General features: G+C 43.6%; 1 protein-coding gene across 22 annotated transcripts in view; it reads right to left on the reverse strand.

Moving 5' to 3' along the window:
- LOC105702267 (serine/threonine-protein kinase MARK2) overlaps positions 1 to 26,084 on the reverse strand; it is a 56,348-nt gene that overhangs the window by 24,888 nt on the left and 5,376 nt on the right. For 5 of the 22 annotated variants that reach the window (XM_012429720.2, XM_012429718.2, XM_012429716.2 and 2 more), the window contains exons 1-2: positions 16,643 to 23,535; positions 15,571 to 15,847 (exon numbers count right to left, since the gene is read on the reverse strand). In XM_012429720.2, coding sequence (XP_012285143.1) covers positions 15,571 to 15,847; positions 16,643 to 17,244 — 879 coding nt within the window. In that variant the 5' untranslated portion in view covers positions 17,245 to 23,535. Of the gene's footprint in view, positions 1 to 15,570; positions 15,848 to 16,642; positions 23,537 to 26,084 lie in introns of those variants that run through there. The other 17 variants (XM_012429707.2, XM_012429708.2, XM_012429719.2 and 14 more) reach the window with 8 other exon arrangements.

Here is a 26,084-nt window from a genome sequence, read left to right on the forward strand (position 1 = left end):
CAGGAACATTTTAAGAATCTTAAAAACTCATAATGATAAAAGCCTAAAATGATAAAAATGGAATACTTTTTAAAAATAAGTAATAAATGTTCATGAATTATTTTATTAAAATTATTGTTTCTAGTAAAACTCGTAGTTTTTTTATTGCTTTAAGTCATTTATAAGACATTCAGTTAATTTTGAAAATGGTCTAAGTCAATTCACACTTTAAAAACAACATTTTCGTATGATATTCACACAAAATTTCATATTCATAATATATTTCCATTAATCAAGACTAATAAAATTCTAAATTAAAATGTTGCATAATTTAAAAAATGCAATTCATTAAATATCTCGAAACAAGAAATATATGACTTAGACTACTTTCATAATTATGGGCACAAATGTAACACGAGATACTTGTAACAAACGTTATAAATTATTTATTCAAACTTGAAAAATCGTGGTTAAACAGTGGTAGCTTTCCATAGAAACCAGGAATATCTTGTAGTCGTTTCATGTTTATTAAAATCAGGCGTTCTCTTGTTATTTTCATTTTTCGTGATACGACATAGGTCAGTAATATTTTTATGAGTTCAATATTTTCGATTTATATTAAATCTAAAGTGGATAAAACTGATTTAATCATACCACACTATTGCACCTACAGATGTTCATATGTTTAATGCATTTGAAAGTAGACTCGCTCTAAGTTGCTGTAATTGTATCAATTATTTGAAAAGAGCCATTGGGGACAATTATAATAAGTCAGACTGTCACGAATGTAACATGGAACATTTGACCCCGATCTACGTTCCCCCGGATAAATCCGATACAATATAACTCTTGCAGATTCTGTGAACATGCCCCGTGTCCGTAAAGAGATATCGAACCGAAATCCATTTGGAGATATCATGAAACGTGTTGCAAATTTAGTTATGAATAAATGTCGCAGTCAGAGGAGTGTAGTTCAAGATTTCGAAATTGGTCTTATGACTTCAAATAGGTACATAAAAACCCTAAAGGAAGAGAAGGAAATGGTTATGCGTTACAAACCCGCCAATCCTCAGATTTATATTTCGGATTAGCTCCAATGGATATACGTAGCCTTTTACATCACAGAAGTAAAATGGGCCAAATCTGGATTCAGTGCCACCAATGCAAGAAATGATCCTATGAAAAATGCATCAGTAAAATGGAAAACAAGATGGACCATTTCTACTTTTACTGCTCGAAATGTATTACTAATTATTCGAAAAGAATTATTAATTAAAAATATGACATTTATATTTATTTATTTATATACGTATCCTGTATAAGTAACTTTTGTTGTGTTCATACGTATTTTCCAGAACATAGTTATTAACTATAGTTATTTGAGTATTCTTGTATCAATCAGTAGCGTTGCATTTGCTCCGACGACTGTATCCACCGCGCCCTGCGACGGTTCAAAATGTAACACACATTTCGTAGAGAAAAGAATAATTGCTGATTTTTATAGGATCTTGAAGCATTCAAATGCAGGCTGTCTTTCAGGGAGAAGTTCACTTAATATACGGTTCAGGTTTCGATCATAAAGAGTTGTTACAATTAATTGTAGTAATAAAAACGTAAAAATTGTTACAATTGGACCTCGACCTCCTCTACTCATAACCTATGTTACCATTATACCGCGTTACTAATGTACCCGATCTCTTTTATCTTATGGCGTGGGCGGAGGAAATGCCGCGACAAGGACTTTTATCAGTTTTCGCATCCGGGAATTGGATAACCACAGAATTGATCACCCCCGATCGTCGTCCCTTAGGTCGCTTAGAATTCGAAACGATCACGTTTTTTTTTTCGTTAGGTGATTTGGTTGTTTTGGCGAAGGATAAAAGAATTGGTTAATACGAAACGAGTCTATAATGTAACGGGATTCAGAATGTTGCCAATGCCGGAGTGAATCAGCTTCGGGGATTTTCAAGAGAGGAACGAATTCATGGTTAGTTTCGCGGTTCGAGGGCACAAAAACTGCCAGGAGAAGGTCCAGATACGTTCATTTCTTTCGTGAGTCATCAGGACACGCTGTTTACACGGATATTCGGAGATTACGGAATCCTTCGAACGGGGACGAGAGGACATTTTTATTCTTCCAAGGAAACATTCCCAAGTGTCCGCCGCCGATCTTATTGATTTTCATATATGTTGAAGAACATAAAAATCTACGAGGCACGTGTTTTTTTTATCTGCAATGGTCAACATTTAAGGTGAAGTGAAACCCCCTTCAAATCAGTCGATTCGAATACAACACTTTTTTTTAAGGGTATTAGACCAAACTGTCCGAAACTTTGACACATGACTCCTGATCATCTAAGAATTGTCCTGACACATTCAAACTTTGGAATTTTTGGAAAAATTTTTTTAACTTAGCCCAGACCGGAACCAAAATGGCGTCGAGCTCTCATATTTCGATCAATATACAATTATTGAAGGCTCTGATATGAGAAACGAAAGGGTCAGGACAATTTTACGACAATTTAGAACACTCTGGTAATCGATAAACTCGCATTTGAACGGGATAAAGGGAAAAGAAGTGTTGTATGCGCTTCTATGCCAAAACGATGGTAATACCAGGTCTTGGAGTGAAAATTTAATTGACCTGGAAATCACAGATGGCGCAGGAGGTATCACTGCAGTCAATTAGGGCCCCAGAAAGCATGAATCCAGAGGATTTCTGGAGTTTTACTTAGATTTCTTTATAATTATTATACGAAAACGATAGGTGGAGTATGCCATTTGGGACAATACCCAATATAATTCGATACAGCTGTCAATATAAAAACCAACGTCGGCAACGTAGGCATTGAGAAAAATCTTCTTTATCGACGTTGATCAAGTTCCTCGACGTGTTTCACTTCACCTTAAGGGGTGAAACAACTTCATAAAGTTAGGCGAAAATTCGATTTTTATATTAATTTTCGTAGAAGCAGTGATGGGATTTTGACGAAACTTGGCATAAACGTATTTTGTATAACGACGGTGAAAACACAATATTGCCTACTAATGCTACACAACCTCAAGGGGGAAACTAACCTTTCAGGCGAAATTTTTTTGTAATATCTATTAAACAAGCACTCCTACTTAAGTTCCACTTATGCCATGTGATTGCTCACGAAAAATGAGGAAATACGTGTTTTTTTTTGCTTGTTGCCAATAAACATTTATACATCGGTTGAAAACAATGGATGTAGGTGGTACATGGGTATATCCCGACTATCATTATTGGGTTATATCGTAACCAATTCATTGTACATAAATCATGTGAACATGCCAATTCCTCAAAATGTCGTTGGTTTTCATGACAGGCAATTATATGTATAAATAAATTTAAAAAACACTTTAAAATACTGAAATTGTTTCGCAAGAGATTCGATGACGCAGTTAATACCCGTTTCCAAGTAGTAATCAAATCTCCGTGGTGAAACGATAAAATTGAATTTTTACTGTTTTTACGAACATAGAGTTAGCGATATTCGTTACCTTAGGTACGAGAATAGTACATTCAAGAAGAATATGTGCATGAATATCTATTCTGAAATCAATGAACGGAGTTATCTTAAGAGAGAATATTTTTTACATTTTTCAGTAACGCACGAGTTTATTTCATATTACTGAGCATATTTATCACAGTAGTGGTACTCGTGAAAAAAGTGCTTTATACAAAATCCTTTTTTGCACCAAAAACACCGCTTCATTGCTGCTGCACCACAAACATTATATTTCACAATTGAACAGCTTTCAAAGGCAAAATCAACCGGGCTCGGGAAGTTTCGTAATCTTTGATCGATATACCCACTTTTATACCATGCATATTGAAAGAGGCTTTTATATCTAGGAGATGACAACTGATTATGCCCGAGTGATTGTAATTTTATAATATTATTCCGTAAATGAAGGTTAACGTAATAATTATGTAATAGGACAATATCAGAAATACACCTCACAAAATTTTTCTAAACTAAAAACCGACATTATACTAGACATCTAAAGGTTGGATTCGACCAGTAGTTCCCTTTGGTATTATCATTGCCGCAGTACTTTTATCGGCTGGTTTCATTTCTTGAATTGTATACTGCAGTGTCCGCTCCAGGAGTCTAGCAGAAGAAGGCCTTTTTGACCAATGTTAGGGTAGTAAAAACATCCTTCAATCACGTTTTAAAATGCTCTACAATTTTTGTAATAGTATTAGTCATTATTAGTATACAAGTTACTAAATTATAGGAATAAATTCAAGGTGTCTTTACCTGAAGTCAGCTTGCCAGACTTCGAAGCCAAAGGAAAAACGTTTTGTGGACGAAACAATGTTGTTTCCACTACCGGTCCGAATTGGCCGCTTATTTCTTTCAACACTATCAACAGAGGTGATAGTAATCGTCCATCACAAGAGATTGTTGGTTGAATTGTGTAACTATGTGTTGTCAACGAAATCAACTGAGCAATACATTCCACTTTTTTTTTTCCTTCATATGATAATGTCCGTCCCGAATGAATTTGTAGCTGAAATCCACTTTGATCGGAATTATACACATTTTCGGTCCCGTATTGCACTATCAGTGGTCTTACAGTGTTTATAAATTCACTAGTTGCTTTTTGTAAATTGTCACCATCTTCTCTTGTTTTGCTTAAAATAAATTTTATACTTTTTCGTGATACAATAAGATGAGCTTTTTAAAATTGTATAACCATTTTGAAAACGCTTTAAAAATGATGCTGTTGTTCGGCTGTTCTCTCCATGCTTTCAGAGTTCATTTTTGGATATCTCTGTCGTGCACTATGAAAACAGCGTCGATAGTATTTCGTAATTTGTCCAGAGTAAATGTAGAAACATATATTCATTTTTCTTTTTGACATCCTCCATCAACCACTTGGTTAGCCCACCTTCTTAATTCACGAGCATCAGAAAGCATTCTAAATCGTTGCTGGACGGTGGACAATTTGAGATTGCTGGATTTTCCATTTCTCCAGAATTCTACTGCTCTCTTTTTATAGTCCAAATTAACTGCTGTATCTTGGGAAATCGATGAAGACGGTTGTGGCACTGTTTCGTCACACCACTCTCCTTCATCTTCAATATACTCGACCTCCCCTGCTTCAAATGGTTCTTGAAAGTCCAATGTTGAATCTTCAGTAATCTCAAACGAATTAAATTGGAATATACTGTTTATAATAATCTTTTGAATAAATTCTTTTAATAGTGTTTCTTGTTGATTGACTTCAGTTTCCATTAAATACATTCTTTGAAATGTATCTAACAAAAGATTGATCACATTTATCAGGTTTATAATCATTATGCACAAAAAAATCGTAGCACATCGGCAAAATAACTTCACACAAAAGAATTTCTGATCAGAACTGATCAGCTTCGAATCGAGAACAGACTTTATAAGAACGCGCGTCAGCGTAGACGATTCAAAATTTGATACCGGTACTCATCCCGAATTAGTTATCGTTTCACCGCGAAGATTTGATTACAAATTGGATACGGGTGACGGAGGAGCTGCGTCATCAAATATGTTGCGAAACAATTTCAGTATCTTAAACTGTTTTTTTAATTTATTTATACATATAATTGCATGTCATGAAAACCAACGACATTTTGAGGAGTTAGCACGTTCACATGATTTATGTACAATGAATTGGTCATGATATAACCCAATAAAGATAGTCGGGATATACCCATACACCACCTACGTCCATTGTTTTCAACCGATGTATAAATGTTTATTGGCAAAAAGCAAAAAAAACACGTATTTCCTCATTTTTCGTGAGCAATCACATGGCGTAAGTGGAACTTAAGTAGGAGTGCTTGTTTAATAGATATTACAAAAAAATTCCGCCTGAAGGATCGTTCACTCCCTTGAGGTGGTGTAGCATTAGTGGACAATATTATGTTTTCACCGTCCTTATACAGAATACGTTTATGCCAAGTTTCGTCAAATCCCTCCACTGCTTCTACGAAAATTAATATAAATATCGAATTTTCGACTAACTTTATGAGATTGTTTCACCCCTTAAATGTGGACCATTGCAGATAAATAAAAAACACGTGTCTCTCAGTTTTTTGTGTTCGTCAACATATATGAAAATCAATATGATCGGCGGCGGACACTTGGGAATTTTTTCTTGCTAGTCATTGGTTAGGTGCCTCTGATAATTCTTCGATGGTCGACGTGCTCTCGAAATTGCTAAAGAACTCGAAAAAAGCAAAATGATAGATCTGTGGTAAAAGCTACCAATCCTAATATTAATCAAGGTTGATAAACATTACGATTTCCTTGAAGAAATGAAAACCGCAGATTTTTTTTTTACTCACGATTAAAATCACGATTTTTGATATATCATAATTAATTAAATGAACTTCTCGTGATAAAAAATGAGGTTAAAGCTATATTACTAAAAAACTGTCATAATTTGTTTCCGGAATTTGAGAATGTTCGAGCAGCGATCTACTAATTCCCATTTTGTGCAACATAACATCTGCGCATATCAGTAGACAAAACATTTTCTTTACACGGGCTTGTGCATTCAATTATTAGGAATATAGACCGGATAATCAAAAAGCATTTAAATTACTATTTCTGTCTAGATATTACTATTGTTAAGTCACGTTGAATTTTTAACTTCCTGATATCCGCAGCGCAAACACGGAGATTGCGTTGTGTAGTACTCGGACCGTTTAAGAAATCGTGATTTTAATCAAACGATTCAAATTAGCTTAATCCTGATATTAACTTTTCAAGATAATCTTTGCATTACATTTTCCTATTCGAAAAAAAATCTAATATTTGGCATCGAAAGGTCATCATTTTTTAGTGTTTTCTTAAACCATGACATTAAACGACAATAGTAAATGAGCGTAAAAAGCACCCGCGATAAAAAATCAGATCAGAACGTAATCTTCATTTTGCTTGCAGATTCTTTCGAGGCGCGCTAGTTCAGTGTTCGCCCAGGTCGACTAACGTCCTTGTTTCCAAGTTTGATGCGCTTTCAGCAACTCCAGAGCTCGTCGGAGAGTTCTTGGCCCCTAGGCAATGACTTCGGACCTTGGGGTACGAGTTCTCGAGATTCGCGTAGGGTTCTGACGACATCGCCTTCGGTTAACTTCCCATACGCGCAACTTTACGTAACATCCTCGGAATATGACGTGAAACTACTTCGGGGCTCTTCGAAAATAAGGATGTTTTAGAGAGAACGTTCCTTTCCCGTAAATGTGACTTTATCAAAATAATCCGAAAGGCTGTAAAATTGGATTCGCCCATTGCAATACCTAAGAATAAAAGAAAAGATAACCGCCGCAACAGCGCGAGGGGATTTTCAAACGACATTTCCGAAGACAGCCTTTTTCAATCGAGAGTTATTCGTTCTTCTCGCAAAGAGGCGTATGGCAATATTTAAGGTTAGTTATTCCGAGTCTTAATTTATGCACGACACGCGGCGTCAAGGCACAAAGAAATCCACAAGAGGAAGTAAACGAGCTCCGTTAATCGTGGTTCGCGAGCGACATTCCCGCGGTAACCTAAGAACCAAAGAGATTAACCAAGGGCAGAAAGCGATATCGCGGCAGATATCACGCGTACTCTGGGATCATAGAAGATCCCGGAGCACATTCAAGAGAGCAATGCGAACGCACGAAGACGTTCAATCCCGTATAAAAGAGCCGCAATTATTGGGCCCGTGCTCGAAAAATTCAGATATGATCGGAGTCTACTGTTCGGGACCAAGTGGATAGTCAAATAGGGAAAGAAACGATTCGGTTTCACCAGCGATGAGCCGCCGGTCTGGCGGAACAATGCCGAGGGCGTAGTTAGGTCACCGCGTTCGTTCACCCGTTATCGATAAATGACGACCGTTCCCATTGATCGGTCGTACGAAAGACGCGCGGATCTTCCGCCGCGGCTGGATCGCGCAGTTCCGACCTCTTGGCGCGGGCTCGTCGAGAGATCGGACCCTTAAAGGAATCCCGTCGCCCTCGTGTCAGTCGACTTGTAAAACAACGCGACGAGGCTTCCCGTCGCGGCGAAAACGCAGAACCCTGCGCGCTCGTTCGAGCACTTCCGAGCCATTCGGCCGAGTCCGTTCGAAAGAAGCACTCGCATCACCTGAACGCGGTGCGTTACGTCGAGTTTCGCTTTCGAAACCCTCGAATCCGCTCCCATCAAGCGACGCGCAAGGCAACGTATAAATACATACAACCGAGTGTAATATTAGAACCCCACTCGCGCGCGTCAGCTGCACGTCGAGACCGTAGAGCGACCCTCGAGGACTCCTATCGGTTCGCGCTGAACTTAGCCGCGAGTCTAGTCGTCACGAGGATCGGCCGATCGCCCCATTGTTCCTTCCCTGTTCCCGGTCAACGCGCGACGAGATGCGGTCCAATCGGACCGGGGAAAAGTACCCCGGTTGCGATCTTGATCCCGGGCAACGCGCGTTTCTCTTCCCCTTGGCCGACCGACTCCCCGTTATCCAGCGGGCTGCGTAATGGCGGCGCTCGGGCGCAGTCGACGACAACCCCGAAACGACTGCCTCGAGCGAGCCGAGGGACGGAAGGAGAATCAATACGCGAGGCCACCTCCAGCCCCTCTCACCCCGGATGCGCGCGCACGCGGCGACTCACTGAGATCAGCCGCGAACCGCCCCAACTTTCTGCCCTCAGCTGATATCCTCCGCCCCCTTTGGCGGCCTCCGACCGCGGATCGGGAACCCGTCACGGCACTCGGGATCTGGCCGATCCTCCTGAAACCGGCACGAAACCGGACGCGCCAGCGCCCCGAACGTTGCTCCATAGCCACGTGCGGATGAATTTACGAGACGCCCGGACGAAGGCCCGGACTCGTACGTCGTTTTTGGCGTTAAAAGATATCTCTTATCTGTAACTTTAAGGTCAGGTGAAACCCCTTCGAATAAGTCGATTCTAATAAGAAACCTTTTTTTAAGGTTACTGGACCGAACTGTCCGAAACTTTGACAGGTGACTCATAAGCACCTAAGAATTAGCCTGACCCTTTCAAAATTGAAGAGAAAATTTAGTGGACACCGAAATCTCGGATGGCGCAGGGTGGCAGTCTGTAGTCAACTGGGACATCAGAAACCATGAATCCAAGAGATTTCTTAGTTGTACTTCGATTTTTTATAATTATTATACGGAAACGATATGTGGAATGTAATACCCAATATAATTCGACACATCTATCGATGTAAGTATAAACATCGGTAACGTAGATGTGTAGAAGAATCTATTTTATCGACGTTCATCAAATTTCTCGATGTGTTTCACTTCACCTTAAGGAAAGAAAATACATCTTTCGGTACGAAAAGTGGGAAATGTAGATATGTACGAATTTAAGTGGCAACTGCGCTGGAAAAATGGTTGCCAAGAAGGTACAATTTTGAATTTTATTTTTCAGAAATTTCAATTTAGTAACTTGGTTTTTTGAAACGCTCCCGTGAAATAATTTCCTTGGGTAACCATATGTGATGTTGCTCCGATGTTGTTCGACGTTTGACGACGAGAGATAATGAAATTCGTAATACGAAGACGAGAGGAAAGAATCTTTAACGTTGATTTTGAAACGTCGAACGAGGAAATTCGAAGATCCGCTGAACCGCGCGTTTCCATTGGCACGTTAATATTTTGGGGGTGGAAATTTTGATCGCGACGATTTCGGGCGTATATTAAGTGGCTGGAGCGTCGACAGCCCATCCGCGTTAATTATCAGTATTAAATTAATATTTTTTTACCGCTCAAGTCAAGGCCAATGGAAATGACAATCGTCATAAGATTACGCGTTCTTCATTGTCCGTATAAGAAATTATAGTCTATTGTATATCGCCAAAATCCGGAATAATTTCATTAAAAACGCGAAACCAGCTGCTGGCGGTTAAGTCTTCCTTCAGCAAAACTGATCCCGTCTCCCACAGCCCGAGGATTGACGACCCTCGGAGATTGACTGACAATCGCGAGCCGTGTAGTGTCACAGAACGGTGGCCTAAATATAGAGGACATCGCACCCACGCGGGGTTATGTCTCGTCACGCAAACCGGAACGGAGAGGGAAATGAGCTGTCTGTAACCGTGCATTTGACGTTTAAGGGGATGTAATAATTTGTTTCCCAACGGGTAGTAAATTCTGAATGTTGCCCGGGAGATGGATCTTAATTTAGACCGTTTCGAAATTAAGCCGGTCATTTCAACTTTATGGGCTGTTTTCGACCTTACGCTACCTTTCCACGTACTTCGAGTAACCGTACGCGACAATAGCGGATCCATTCGAATTGGATTAGTTTCGGCGATTTATCCGGCACCGTCGTCTCTCTACATCCTTCCCAACCATTAACACGTAAAGCGTCGAGCCTGTTTTGTCTTCCTTCCCGTTTAAACCGCGATATCAGACTATATCCGATTATATCTGACTTTACCCGACGACAAGTATACTGTCAGTCACCAGTCCGAACGGAAAGTATAGTGGCAGCGACCAGTGACTAACGTGGCCCTTATCGTGTTAACTTAAAATATTGCCATTCCCATTTAGGTGCATCGGTACTTACTCCATCTTCACAAAATACTTCCGTACGCTTTCGCAAGGTGCAAAGAGAGTAAAAAAGGAAGTATCAAATCCCCGATTCACATTTCTAAACGTAAAACGTTGCAGTTCCTTCTTATATATCGTTTATAGTTTCTCGGAAATGCATACATATGCGGTGTTTCAACAACCGATCAAAAACCAGTTAAAATAATTGAATGTTTCCCTTCTTATTACATCTTGCCGGCTGAAGGTCCGGAAATATGCAGTTACGCAACTGGAAAGCATCACGAGGTAGATGCTTGCAGCTTGTTTTTTTTCTTCGATCCCGAGAAGCGAATGGCGGAAACGGGAAGCGGAACTTCGAACGACGCGTCTCGGTATGTATATGTCTCGTGTAAAACGCCATTCCGTGACCGTGTAGAGCCTTACTCATGGCGGACTTGCGACACGTCGATAAAGCTTTCATCGGAGGGTCATCGGATGGACCGTTTACGAGCGACTCTTCGAGCCAGAGAAACCAGGAGAACCATTTCCTCGCTAACGAACGAGCCACCGGTGCCAAGCTTTACGGTCAACAGACCCGAGTACTTCCAAGGTTCCTATTCGCGAAGTACGGAAACAAGTTTCGCACCTGAGAAGTTCACAGTTCGCCCACAACAGTTTGCCGTTGTCTCGAGCACGGCGGCTGAGAGATTAACGTACATCGCGTATCTTGAAACAATTATATAGAAAACTCTGGATATATCGCGGCACTGCTGTAGAAATTTATGAAAGCGAAAGTCTGCAACGTCAGAAGTCGCAAAACTGAAAGAGGGCGGAAAGTCTCGTAACGCGTTAACGAAATTGTACATTATTGGGTTAACGAGACGAGTCGTAAGTGTCGAAGGCGTGTAAAACCAAACATAAGGTTTCGAACTGGAAAGTACAAGGTGGTCCGCCATTTCCCGAAGTTTTCATTTTATGTGGAAATGGTTGTGAGTAAATGATTATATAAATTCAGTGCAACGCATTTTTGCATTTCTGCAATTTTTTCGCAGGAAAAATGTCCACAAACTCGAAAACTGCCAGCAGCGGAGCCGGAAATCTCGGAGTTGTGCCAGATGCAGGACTTCGAAATTGCAAGGCAACGAAACAAGCGGAGTTCGGAGTTCACCCGGAAGAGTGTACTTCTGTTTCGGTTAGGGCACCTGAGCGAGCACTTTAGGAATCTACCTAGATAACCCTGTCCAACACAGAAACCCGGGACCGCGGATTATCGTTCTCCGTTAGGTCGACGTAGACCGCGGTGCCATTCGATTGGCCCGGTTTCGCGCGACAACGAAACTTTCTCTAAATAGGATCGATCGATTCCCAACTCAATGGATCCAATTTCGGATTCGAGAAATTTTCCGAAAGTCGAAGAAAAAGCGCGAGGCCTACTTGCCTTCTCGGGAATAGCACGAACACCGTAATTAGTGCAATTAATGTTCATCTCAAAAGTTGATTCTCAATATTAAAAGGACGGTAATAAATATCCTTGGGGGTCGTTTTAAGAGTGTTGCTCCAAAATATAAATTTAAAAAATTATCACGAGGATCTCTTTTCGCTATAATAACAAGCCTAACTAATCGCAGTCCTCGCTGAGAAGCGGCGGAGAAAATGATGTGTCGAAGTGATGCGAAACACAAATTTCCATTTTCACGGATATCGCAAAGAAACGAAGACAAAACGAAACGAAAGCAGATTTCGCTATTAAGACGTCTCACGATTTAAAGTTCGGTGGAGGCACGTGCGGTACCGGTTGACACGACGCGATGAAAAGACGTGGGTCGGTAGGAGGGGAAAATGAAACGTGCGTAAGTTTTACGTCGCTAGAGACGATCGAATTCGACTTGGATTCCATTCGGCCTAGTTTCACCTCTGCACTTCTGCGGAGAATGGAGCTTCGGCAGACTCGGTTGAGCAATTTCATTATGTCGAAACACTTTCGGTCTGATGCCGGCGCAGCTGCCAATTCGACCTATCGACTGTTCCCGTTTGATTCAGGGTTTCGCCGGAAATGGAGGGACCCAATAAAAAGTGAGACCAGAGAAAGGGTAGACTTCAGCTATAGGTACGACCGCTGCCCTCGGTTTTGACTTCACGATTGCCCCCGTAATGGCCAAGTAAAGTAAGGTTAATCGATCATTTCAATGGGTAGATATATAAGATCTTAGAAAAATGGTGGACACGGTTTACTCGGCACTATGCTTGTCAAAATTGGAATCGAAAAGTCCTGTACAATTTTTGTTTAAGGGGCATTATTTGCCCGTAGTAATGAATTAAAACTATCCAAATAGCGGCGTCAGTTAGCAGAACACAACCTATCTTGTCCCTCTATCGCAAATAACGGAGCGCGACTGATACGCGATTGGCTAATTCACATGCCCGTTTTTTAATTAATTTAATTAATTACTACATATAAATTATTAGCGGAATGCGAATCGTACAGCTCACTTCCTCTATCGTAGAGAACGCGGTTGACATGTGTTCGGCCAATCGACGCACCTGATTAACTATTATTTAATTATTGCACATAAATTATTAGCTGAACACGAATCGAAAAGCTCGCCGTAAGATATCTCGTCCCTCTATTACAAAGAGCAGAGCGCGGTAGACCCACGTTCGGCTAATCGACATGTTTAGTTGGCTATTTTTAATTAATTATTACAGGTAAGTTATTGGCGGAATGCGAATTGAAGAGCTCGCCATAAGTTGTCTTTTGTCCTTCTATCGCAGAGAATAGAGCGTGGCTGATACGTGTTCAACTAATCGACGCGTCTAGTTGGTTATTGCCCACACAGAACATATACCCATCATATACGTATATTATACGTAACGTACAGATATTTGTAGATCTTATAGATATCTTAGATATCTCATAGATCTCTTACAGATCTCTTATAAATCTCTTATAGATCTCGTATGGATATCTATAAGATATATCAAATAGAGCTACATGACCGACTAATGTACGAATATTATACGTAATTCAGATATGTATATGAGACGTAAATAATATGTCTAATATACATTACATATAACATCTATTTTACATATGTCAGAGCTGAGGTAATGTTGAACCGACGTTGCAACAAATTGAATAAATCATGGACAGGTGATTTATGGACATTTATTATGTGCTCATGGCACTGTTCAGTATTCTTACATATTTTTAATCTGAAAGTGAGGAATATCTTTTATTTTTGCTTGAAGTGTGTGGGGTGTTGTATCTCGAATTATCATTTTTCCTCTTCCCTCGTCTCCAGATTGAAGACAGTCTTCTTCGAAGTAGAGCTGGAATATCGGCATCTGAAACAGTAAAGCAGAATGATATTACAACTTAAACATCAAAAACGGTATTGGGTTCTATATACAAACTAACTACTAAACGTACCACTTGCGGGAAAGCCACACGCTTGCCATACGCCATCTACCGTATCCTGCCGAAACTACTGCTAGCAACCGTCAAGAGGAATGACAGTGGACAGCAGTTTCTGAGGACGACAAATATAATACTGAAACTAGAAATAAACAAGTAGTGCATCAAGAATATGCTGATGACGATAGTGATAAGTTTACAATAAAAAGAGACTTACCTCTAACATTCTCATCCAACTCAACAGAATCTTCCTGCACTGTGGAATATACGGAATATCCATACATGTAATCTATAGGAAATCTATAACGTTCATATGCACTACCCGTATTGAAGATAGATGTCTATTTTACTTCTACAGATCTATATCACGTATACGTATTCATTATCATATTCTATAGATAATCGCAAATATCTATAAATAGTCAATACACGTATATAATGCGAATATGATTTGCGCGATATTATACGGAAGACGCGCGCGCGGCAATAGCGGATCCATTCGGACGTATATGAGACGTATATGTTCTATGTGGGAATAGTAGACGAAGTACGTATTATTCACGTACAGTAAACAATCGTATAGCTCGGCAATGTTAACTCTTTCCAGTTCTCTTTACAGATGTTTGGTGAATGTCTTAATGACGTAGTGGATATATCATAGACGGTGAATATACGTATCTTCCTCTCACCCTCTCCCTCCTGACCTCTCTACATCTCTCGGGGGAGGGGGGGGGGGGCAAACCTCGATGTCTGCGTTCATCTAGGAAATATAAATTATGTATATATCTTTTCGACGTTAAATAGACGTAATATGAATATCAATTTCTTGTAAATGGACAGTATGAGGATATAGATCAACCGTAGATGTGCATATACAAAATCTAGATATCTGCGATTATCTACAGAATAATGAATGCGTATACGTGATATACATCCACATGCTTAGAATAGATATCCATCTTCGGTATAGCTAGTGTCTATGAATGATATAGTTCTCCTATAGAAGTACGAATATTCCATATATATGTAATATACGTATACTGTACCAATTGATGCGTGTGGGCATTAAATACAATATTACTGGTAAATTATTAACGAAACACAAATCGAAGAGCTCGTCATAAGTTATCTCGTCCCTCCGCCGCGGAAAACGAGCGTGGCTAACACGCGTTCGGCTAATCGACGCACTTGATCAGCTACTTTTCAACTCATAATTACAGGTAAGATATGGAACTGCAGAAAAAAATAGGACTTTTCGACTCCATTTTCGACAAGGATAGCGCTCTACAAACCGTGTTCACCATTTTCTAACATCCCGTAGAAATAGCATCGGTACCAGTGGTCGAGGTCAAGAGAGATCGGTTTAACGGCAAATATATACGGTATAACGTATTTAAATGGCAGGCCGACATTGTATAACGATTTCGCAATTACAATTAGAAGTCTTAAAGCGATACTTATCAAAACGGTGCTCATATATCGGCCAGCCTATCAATCAGCTGACGGGCCTGTGGGCATCTACGCGTAAAACCCAACGATGAATAGAGCTGATCACCGTTTCGCGGCTTCAAAGCGAGGTCAAGATTAGTTTCCGCGTATATAAAGTCGTTCGGTCCGATAGATACCTCCTTGTTAGCCTGGTTTTGGCCATCGTTGCGAGTGACTTTGGTCACGGGGTCCAAGGCGGTCGAAAGTTCCTGGAGGTGCCTGTTAGTGACAATGGGTCTGGGCAGGTTGCGGGCTTTCTGGGTCCTCGCCTGCACCTTGAAGAACATGTCTGACTCCTGGCCGCGCCTCGTGTCCGAGGCAGTCCTCGAGAGTTTGGTGGTCGTCGGCTTGGGGACGACGCCGGTGTTTCCAGTCGAGTTCCTGGTCACTTCCCCGCGTCGAAACGGATGGTTCCTTGGTTTACGAATTACGAAATTCGGTACAGAGCTACCTGTCGACAAGACGGGCGCCCTCCGCCCGGCCGAGCACGAAAGCCATTCGCGAAGGTTAATCACAGGGATTCGGACCGATGATCGATTTGGACTCTCCGCGACCTTTCGAGGCGGCGAGATTCGCCGGATAGGGCGGTAATCGGTCGGAATCGATTGTACGGTAATTCATTTATCCTGCCATCCCTGCACATCGGCAATCGAAAACCGAATACCTCCTGTCGAACGCGTCGAGCCTCCGCGAAAAGCTGCTACACGGGAAGCTCGTTAAGAGTACCTCAAAGCTCGTTAGGAACCAAACAGCGCTCTAACTTCGTTAGTCCGAATGTACGGCTCCCGAAAAGCGACAATTCTCGAAATAGCCCGGTATCGCTATAATCCTCCTCTCGGTCCATCAAGAATTCCCAATACCATTCCAATTTGTAAGGACCCCAACTATATCGGTTGTCTTCTATATCATCTCAAACCCCATTTAAGTCAACGATTACAGATTTCAAAATCTCGAATCGGAGCACCACCTGCCAAGATCCCAAAAACCCGCTCACGAGAAAATCCTCCCAACCATCTAGAAACTGGTTAATCTTGAATCCCCCAATTGGCGAACGCGTCCTCGATATTTCCCGTCTCTATCAAAACCAAACGAAAGTATTAAGAAAAAAAAAAAAAAAGAACGTAAAACAACCAAAAGCAACGAGGTTGTTCGAGGTTTTCGCGAATGGCCGTCGCGTCCTTCCCAGAGTCGATCAGGAAAAGGAGTTACCCTTGTGGTTCGTCGTCGGGCAGGTTGGCGAGCAGTCCCTCCCGGGGCTCGATCTTGGCCGAGACGTCGGTCCGGTCCTGGCCGAGGAGTTTCGTCCTGGCGGCGATGGTTCCCATCTCGATGGCCTTGACCTGCCTCTCCAGGCGCTCCAGCATGTCGATGCTCTCGCGGGGGTCGACGTAGCAGCCGAGGATGCTGCCGAGGTTGACCGGGGCGTTAGGCGGAGGCGAGGGTCCGGAGTCGACAGGCCCGGCCTTGGCCTTGAACTTGGCCTCGGGAGGGCCGAGGGGAGCGCGCCGAGGCGCCGGCGACCTGGTGCGCCAGGGTTCGGCCTCGACCCGTCGCTCGACGACCCTCAGTCCGCCGCCGTCACCCTCGACGAGCGTCCACTGCTTGAGCGCCTCCATGGTGGTCGTGCGACTGGGCTCGACCTTAGGCCCTGGCGTGGTTGGGCTGGCGGCCTCGCTCGCTGGGTGCGACGCTCGAGTGGCGTCGGCGTCAACCGCTCGTCGGAAACTCGACGGCCTGATCGACTTTCTACCCGGCTGGCTCCTGGCGAGCGGGATCTCGCGGTTCGCCGCGCTTGCCGCGGGCTCGCTCATGACGGCGACGCGCCGCGACAGCGACGCCGTCCGAGACGGGAGCAGGGAGATCCCTTATCGGCCCCGATACCGACACCACGGTCAACTCTCTCTCCGCCGCTGCGAAAACGAGCCAAAAGATCCTAGATGGAGTCGTCGGCCGAGTCGAAAGCTCTGCGCCTTGAAGATGGACTAGATTTTGTAGATTCCTTGCGGTATCGAACCTCGTCAGGATATGAGATCCTTCCGTTGCCTAGCCGAGAAAGAATGATATGGCTTGATAAAGAGCCGAATTAAGGACTCGCAGGCTACAACGGACCAAGTCTGACCCTTCTTGATTGGTTTCAGTCGCCGGTTGTATAGGACGTCTCGATGAAGAGACGACTACCGAAGTTCCTTTCTCGAGGAACGGTCTCCCGAAAACGTTGCTTCCGCGAGAGTCTCGGAAGGATTTTGTCGGTGAAATCGTGTAAATTCGGCTCGTAACAGGAGTTAAAGGTCCTTCCAGTCGCCGGAGCCTCTGAGTCATTTCCAGGTTCGGCTTCGCCTTTGAGGTCTGTCGACCGGTTCGATGGTCAGGTGGCGGTCGAGGCGATCGCGAAAAACTCGTCGATGAAAGATCGCGAACGGTGCCAGCATTCCGGGTTGTTCCGCGTGAATCGCTCCGCGACCGGGGCTGTCCTGGACCTCGTCGACCGGTTTCGCGACAAGATCGCCGCTAAGGCGGTCGCCTAGAGTTTTCCAACGGAAGATTGTAAAATCGCTGATTCACCGAGTCGTCGTTCGAAAACCGATTCGAGACCTCGGGGGTCTTTCAGAAGTTGTCGATCGGTTTCGCGGAGGAAGCGCACCGTTGCCACGATCGCCTAGGATCGTTCGTTGAGAACCTTTCCAAGGCCTCGTCCACTCTTTGAGGAAATTGGTCCACTTTGCAGCGAGACCCTCGAACGATTGCTCAAACTTTTCCAATAAAACACCATAAACTCTCAAATCCTTCACATGTATCCTTCCAAGATTTCGCTTCCTCTTCGAGGCATGTGTCCGGTTCTACCGTGAGCTCCTTTACAATTCCCCGACGAGACTCGTCCTACAAAATGACAAATCCTTCGAGTACATCGTCCCGAGATGTCGTTCTCTCTTCGAGTCGGCAGCTGTCATCTTTCTCGTGGAGGGATCGCCCGATAACGAGTCCTTCGAGGAACGGTCCGAGATACGGCTTAGCTCGTCCTTCGAGGCCCTCTCGAGGAGGTCTGCGTCGATTCGGTCGTTGCTGGGAGCCAATCGGCGGAGTCGATCAGCTCTGTTGGGAAGAAACACAGGTCCTCGTTAAGGAACCGCCATCGGGCCGATCACCTGCGGGTTTACCCCGCGCATCGACGACCTTCGCGTCGAACTCCGTTAATCCCATCTTCTACCAGCTATCCAGCGGACGGCTTTGAAATCGCGAGGATGGTGTGCCGACTCCCTCGATCGATCGATCGATCGACTCTGCGTCTTCCCGAAGCAATCCGATACCCATCGGTCCCCTCTTCCGAAGTCTTCCATAAATTATAGTAACTGCACGAAAGGGTCCAACCGGTCCAATAAAAGAACACCCGTCGAACATACAGGGCTACCGAAATAGACCAAGGAAATGCCCAACGCGACAAAGCGACAAAGAAACCGAGTAAATTGGAAGATACGTGAAAATACGACCAGATAAATCGAAAGTTGAATTGTTCAACAATAAAGTACACTTGGCCGTAACTTGCAATAACGCACAACTCTTTCTCACTTCCCTTCTCCTGTTTTCAGCGATCAGGATGTTACATTGTATCTCAATCGAATTCCAAGCTAAACCGTGCGGTTTGTATTCGCTGGATCGAAAACGCCGACCAGATCACGTCCGACGCGAAATATTCGTTCCCTGGAACCTCGACTTACGGTAGGATTGGATCTCCAACGAGTTTTTCGTTTCGACTCACGGGCAAAAAATAAATTCAAAGAAAAAATAGAGAAAATATGAAATTCAGCGGCCTTCGAGGTAAGGAAAGAACATACAAAATCTTCGAAAAGGACCTTCGAGGGGATCGGTTTGCTTCGTGAAAACTCCAAGGCGACCCGTCGCACCTCGAGCACATATTGCTTGGTGATAAGGCTCACCGCAGCGGTGTTATCACCCCGCTTCTCGGCTTGCACGGCACAGAAAGCGAGGCTAGCACATATCGAAGCAGCGTGACGTCATGGCACAGCCTCGGCAAGGTGCACAACACAAAAGCACAACAAACAAGTTTCAGGGATTTTATTTCCTCTACACATGACTCGAGGCCTCCCAAAGATTAGGAAGGAAAAAGGGCCGTAGCTGTATGAGGCCTTCGCGGTCGACCGTCGTCGAGCAACTGGGTCCATAACGTGACGATAAACCCGGACGGGCTCGATAAACGCGGATAAACTCGAGTTTGCTATCGAAGTTAGATGCAGATAAGCGATATATCTGGTAAAGGCCGATACCTCCGCCTGGAAGTCTCTTTTAAAGCTCGAGTTGGCTTGGACTGGAAACAATTTTTAGTGGAGACAGCGAGGCTATATTTTATTTCGCGTTTACGTATACCGGCCGATCCGTGAATTATAGGTCAATTTCGATAGTATCGATTAGTGGAGCCTAACGACTGCGGAATTTAGCAATTGCGCAACCTACATCGATAGCGAATCACGGAGATACCGTACTGAAACGTAGGAAATTAGAAATCCGCTGGGGATCCTAGAACGAGCGACGGAGGGGGATCGATTTTTGGTTCTTTCGCTATCGGCGGCGGACGAATCGATAAGGTTCTATCGAGTCACGGGGTTTGACGAATGCGGCAAAAAGTCAGCCAACCTGGCAACAGGAATGTTATCACGTCGCGAGAAAGGGAAAGAATTAACGTGGAGTGATGTTTTATCGCTCAAAGGCCGGTTGATGACTGCAGGGGGAACGAACTTTTCCCACCTTTCTTTAATTTAAATACGAGTACAGATGGCCCGGATATGCGTATCCAGCTACCTGGAAAAATGTGCGCCATCGCGACCCACTCATGAATAAGCTCATCGTATATTTGAGCGTACTTATGTAGTTCAAAGTGCGTAACTATGGGAATTTCTTAACTGCACCTGTAAAGTATTCTTGTTTCCATAAATAGAACGTAACAAGATAATCATACGTACTAACGGTGGTTCCATAAACATCGAACAAGGAATTAAAAATACAACAAAATGAGTCGATTAAATCGTGTTAATGCGTGATCAAAAAAAGAACTTTACGAGAGTCTAATGCAATATTAGTTTGTTAAATTTCTATCGATCGCCGTGAAACTTATTTATCGCCTGCGGAGTTCAATTTCCGTGTAAGTATAATTTTTGGTCAAGAAGACAGTCCTCTCCTCTCACTCATTTTTCCCATTTCAGACGTAACACCACGAGCTTATTTCCCCGTAAATTGAGCCGTCCTGCTTGATTTTCCCGACGTACAAGCCGCGTCGTCGGCGACCCAGCGAGGTATTAAGACGAGCATCAGCTTCGCGAGTTTCGTACTCGAAGTCCCACCAACGGAAACTGGCTCCTGGTTTCTGTGTAACGAACTGCGATTCACTATTTTGTTCCGCCGGTGTATCAGAATGGGCTTCCGGACAGGCGTCCCAAGGGAGCTAAATTAACGTCACGCCGCAAATACCCGGGGAAAGAGTCCTGAACCAGACTTAACTTTGCGGATTGATAGTACCTTAGATAATCCGGGCTTAATTGTTATTCCCCGAGCTGCGACCTTAACGGATCCGTGCGATCTACTGTACAGACAGTAAAAAATTGTAGATCCTAATTTCTGGTACCACAAGATTAAGATGAGCAAAACCATTACTGGTAATGATAGCGGATCCAGAGTACCTTGAATAATCTAGGCTCACTGTCGTCATGTTCTGTGGCCCTAACTGAACTGAACGAGTGAGTACATAGCGATAATATAAAGACACCACTTGACCAGGTTCGATTCTAATTTTTTGTACTAAATAGTTAACATGAGCGAAACTGATGTTGGTGATGATGCGGCTCGATGATGCCGTGGATAATTTGGGCTTAATTATGATTTCCTGGACTGCGGCCGTAATGGATCCGAACAATCGAGTACATAGAGTGACAAAATAGAGGTACTATTCGATTAGGCTAGATTCTAATTATTGATACCGAGAAGTTAATACGAATGAAAGTGACGTTGGTGACACGGTAAAGTTAATTAATGTTTCAGTGGAGGTACACATAAGCGACTCGACTCCCTTTAACTCAATTACAAATCAATAGGTCTTGAATTCGATCGCTTGCTTATTCGAATTCTTTAAATAGTGTCCTCCATGAGTGGCATGGATCGTCTTGGCTCTAATTATTATTCTCAAGAATTCCTCGTCGAGTTCAAAGAGGTGTGAGGAGGTGCTCGAATTAACGTGCAATCCATGCCGATATGTGAGTCGAGTGTTGCACTCCGGGACAAGAAATCCGCCTTCCGTTTGCGCCGCTTTCACAGAATTTTTTTTCTCTTTAGCTAAACTTCGCGGGTAATGCTAACGACGTTTTTTCTCTCAGATATACGAGAACTAGGTTTTAACGCGAGTTGACTCGACCAGGAGAGCTTCGGTTCGACCGAACACGACGGATCGATAGGTCCCTTAACCGACAGCATGCTTTTCTGGATTTCCTCAAAGAGAGCCCTTGATGAGTAACAAGGAGCAGCCCATGCTTAATTATTATTCCCAATAATGTGCTCGTTGAGAAAGTGCTCCGGGAAGGTCCTCAAATTAAGACGCAATTTATGCGTATCAGCGTTAATGCAGAACCTGGAGATAGAAAATTCGAACTAGGCTACTTCCTGAGAAAAAAAGGTTCTTTTCTTCGGCAAAATTTGCGGCATAAATATAATAACACAAATAATAGCGAATAAAACGCTCAGCCATGAAGAATATGGTTTAGAAAGGAAATTAGGGCTCGATGTAAGTCAACTTGAGAGTGATTAAATTAAATGAAGAGGGCTTAGAGGAGATTGTAAAAGGATGCCCTGACAAAATGTTCCAAGAGTTCCTCGTACCGATATATTAAATAATTTTTCGATAACGTACTTTTCGTGAGTACAAGTATTCTAGCGAAGTGAATTTAACGCACATTTTACGCCTATGTGCGCGCGCGAGGGCAAGACTGCAGCCACAAAAAATCCGCCATCCGGTTAAGCCACTCACTGCGAGAAAATTTTCTCCTCTTTTTTGCCAAGGCTGGCTCGCTAGGTTGGTTTAATTGACGAGAACGCTCGCGGAGAAATGCTCGATAATGCTGAAAACGACGGAAATAGTCCGTAAAGAATCCGTGTATTTTTAACGAGAAACGGAACGGCGTTAGCTCGAAAGAGAAGTAAAAGCACGCGTGGCAGTAAAGTTCACTTTGAAAGTGGATTTAGCCAAATTGGGAACCGTTAACAAGTGCACGTTAAGAATATAAATTGCTGAATAACACGTATAACATAACATTCCGAGTAAATCACAGATGATGCATTCGCGAACGTAGAAAGATGCCTAACGGCCAAAATTATAATCAATTGATAGAGATGATTTTGTCGTGCTGAAATAATTGCGTACGGAACCGAGTATTTACAACCTGGATCAATTACGTAGCGTATCTTTTTCAAGGTGTCGCACCTCTCGACCACCATGACCACTGCCAACCAGCGCCGCCACTTTATCCGTATCGATATTGCCATACCGACACGTGCAAACGACTGTGGTTTACCGTCAAACGAGACGTCATTAATCTCCTCGCTTCGCGTTTAAAATAACATTCCGAATCCATCTGAACTCGGAGTCGAGAAAACCGGACACCTGGCACATTTTTTATCTGCAAAGACGAGCTCTTCTCGCGACAAGAAATTGAATTCAATAAGGTATCTCGTTACGCCTCAACCTACAAAAACGCAAAAGACGTTTACATTAACGAAGCCTGATAGAAATTTCGTCCTTCTAAATCGCGCTTCGACAGAATAAGTACCCCTTTTTGTGATAACGCAAAACGGTTCTTGAGTATAGTGGCGGACACGAATGCCGTCTCATCGTACACATACGGCATTCGCGTCCGTCACGTTGTATCTGTATATAAGTATTAAATCTTTAGGGTTGCATAAGAAACAGTTTAATCTCGCGTTAAACCCGGTAGATCGCGCGGCATTTCTTTCCACATCTCTCGTGCGACCCCATGACGCCGATGAAAATTCCAACGCTTTTTACGAGGCGTTTCCGGCTACACCGGAGTCCCCTCTTCCGTTAACGAAGTCGACACGTAAAAGGTCGTCCGAGTGGAAGAACGAAACCTGGTGCGAAATACCCGGTGGAGCCGATCGATCGCACTCGCGTTATCGGGAGACCCATAACCGAATCTCGGCGCGGGCGCAATTTCGAGTACATTCCGCTATTCCGTAATTGCGGCGTGCCGGCCGAAAACGGGTTGACCTCGCGTGTAGCAAGTAAACCGGCGTCGCTTCCCTCTCCCTGTCCCCGTCGATGTATCTCTCCTACCGACGGCGACGTGCCACGATACCGTACAAAGACTCCCCAAGGCCGTACTCGCGAAACGCGTCATGAGAAACCGCCAGGAAACGGCGTCGATGGGCGTGCGAGGAGCGGCGTAAAGAGTCGCGCCAAGCCCGATCTGGTGATGTATATTCGATTTTTAAAATTGCTTTAGATCGCATTGGGTCTGACTTTGCAATGTATGGTCGATTTGTAAAGCTGGAATAGATCACGCCAGGCCCGACCTGGTGATGTACATTCTATACTTAACGTTGCTTTAGGTCGCGTCAGCCCTTACCTTGCGACGAATACTCGATTTATAGCATTGTTTTAAGTTGTCCCAGGCCCGACCTGGTAATGTATGCTCGATTTAGATATGCGTTAAATCGCGGACTACATATGCGGTCGAATCTGGTAGGGTCGGGTTACGTAGGGTCAGACTCTTCGGGATGTCTGACTCGCATGGACATATCCAAGGCCTATCAAAGGCAACTTTCGGACGATGGCACCGGGCAGAAATGTTCCGACTAATTGCCTCATATCAATTCATTCACAGCGATTAATACCTTAAAACCGTCCATAAATTCAACTACATTAAGACCATACCGATAGAAGACTGCCCAAAATTCTAATAGCACTTCATGGCTTCGATCGTTAGCCAAAACCCCATTAAATTGCTTTAACTCCACCCTTCTTTATCAACTCGATAGGGTTTCGAGCCAAATACATTTGCGCGATGTTAAATCTAGAGATCACGAAGAGCCGTAAATACGTTTCGGTGAATGCAACGAGAAGTATACGGTTCTGCATTCGGAATGCAATGAAAGTTTATCGCGAGATGCATAAGGTGAGTATTTAAGGTAAAGTGAAACCCCCCCTCGAATCGGTCGATTCGAATACAACACTTTTTATTTAAGAGTATTGGATAAACTTGTCCGAAACTTTGACACATGACGAATGAACACCTAGGAATTGTCCTAATACTTTCTAAATTTAGATTTTTAAAAAAGATTTGTTAACTTAACCGAGGCCAGAACCATAATGGCGTCGAGCTCTCATATTTCGATCGATATCCAATTATTGAAGGCTCTAATATGAGATACGAAAGTGTCAGGACAATTGTACGATAATTAGAACACTCTGGTAATCGAGAAACTCGCATTTGAACGGGGTAAAGACGAAAAAAGTGTCTTATGCGCTTCTATGCTAAAGCGATGGCAATACGAGGTCTCGGAGTGAAAATTTAGTTGACACGGAAATCACAGATTACGCAAAAAGTCCCTCTTTAGTCAATTTAGGCTTCAGAAACCATAAATCCAGGGGATTTCTGGAATTTTGCATCGATTTCTTTATAATTATTGCACGAAAACGACATGTGGAGTATGCCATTTAATACAATACTCAATATAATTCGACACAGCTGTCAATATGAAAACGAACGTCGGCAACGTATTTATTTCGACAAACCTGTTTTACCGACGTCGATCAAGTTCCTCGACGTGTTTCATTTCACCTTAAGCGTCCCCTTACAATTTCTCGCTCGCTCAGCTGAGCCATTAGTGGAGAGAGCGTAAAAAGAGCCCACATCGATATCGACTCGGAGCGGCGTATCGAGCGGCCGGTCAACACCTGGGGTCACCGAAAGTCTCGGGTTTCGAAGACGGAGAACCGTGGTGAGACGATATCCCAAGGTTCGCGTATGTAGGTTTACCGAGTTGAGATGAGTCACAGCTACCAACGGAATCGCGCCTCGCTCAGGCGATTCGCGCGATACCGAGTCGAGTGTGGGGACGCGATCGCTCGATATGAGTCCGAATCGCGCACTGTTGTCGCAGCTAGGACGGCGAGGAGGAAAGATTTCCACGACCTCAAGGACACTCACGAGCGAGAAAATCAACCTAGCTGGACGCGTCTCCTACCCAGAGATGCACGCGCCACGCCGGATTTGAATTTCCCGATAAGTATTCAAATTTAGCGCCAGCTGCTTCGAGTCGGTTCCAAGTAGGCGGTGGCTCTGTTCTCGCCGAAGAGATTTGCATTAGTTTTCCGATCGGTCGAACCTTCCAAAGTTTCCTCAAGCCTTGGACAGACTCGAGAGGTCCGCGCAGCAAGATCGGGACGTTCGATAGCTCGAGGCGGGTTCATGGAGGCCCATGGAGCCGAGATGAGTCACGAGTACCTACGGGGCTGCGTCGAGTCAACCGATACGGAGTCAAGTGTGGGTACGCGTCCTCTCGAGGCGAGCCCGACGCGTGCGGCCGGGAAGGAACGACTTCCCTAGACTCGAGTGGCGCCCACGCGCCGGGGAAT

Source organism: Orussus abietinus, unplaced genomic scaffold, assembly GCF_000612105.2.
Source record: "Orussus abietinus isolate OABI.00-Male unplaced genomic scaffold, Oabi_2.0 scaffold349, whole genome shotgun sequence".
Classification (NCBI taxonomy): Eukaryota; Metazoa; Arthropoda; class Insecta; order Hymenoptera; family Orussidae; genus Orussus; species Orussus abietinus.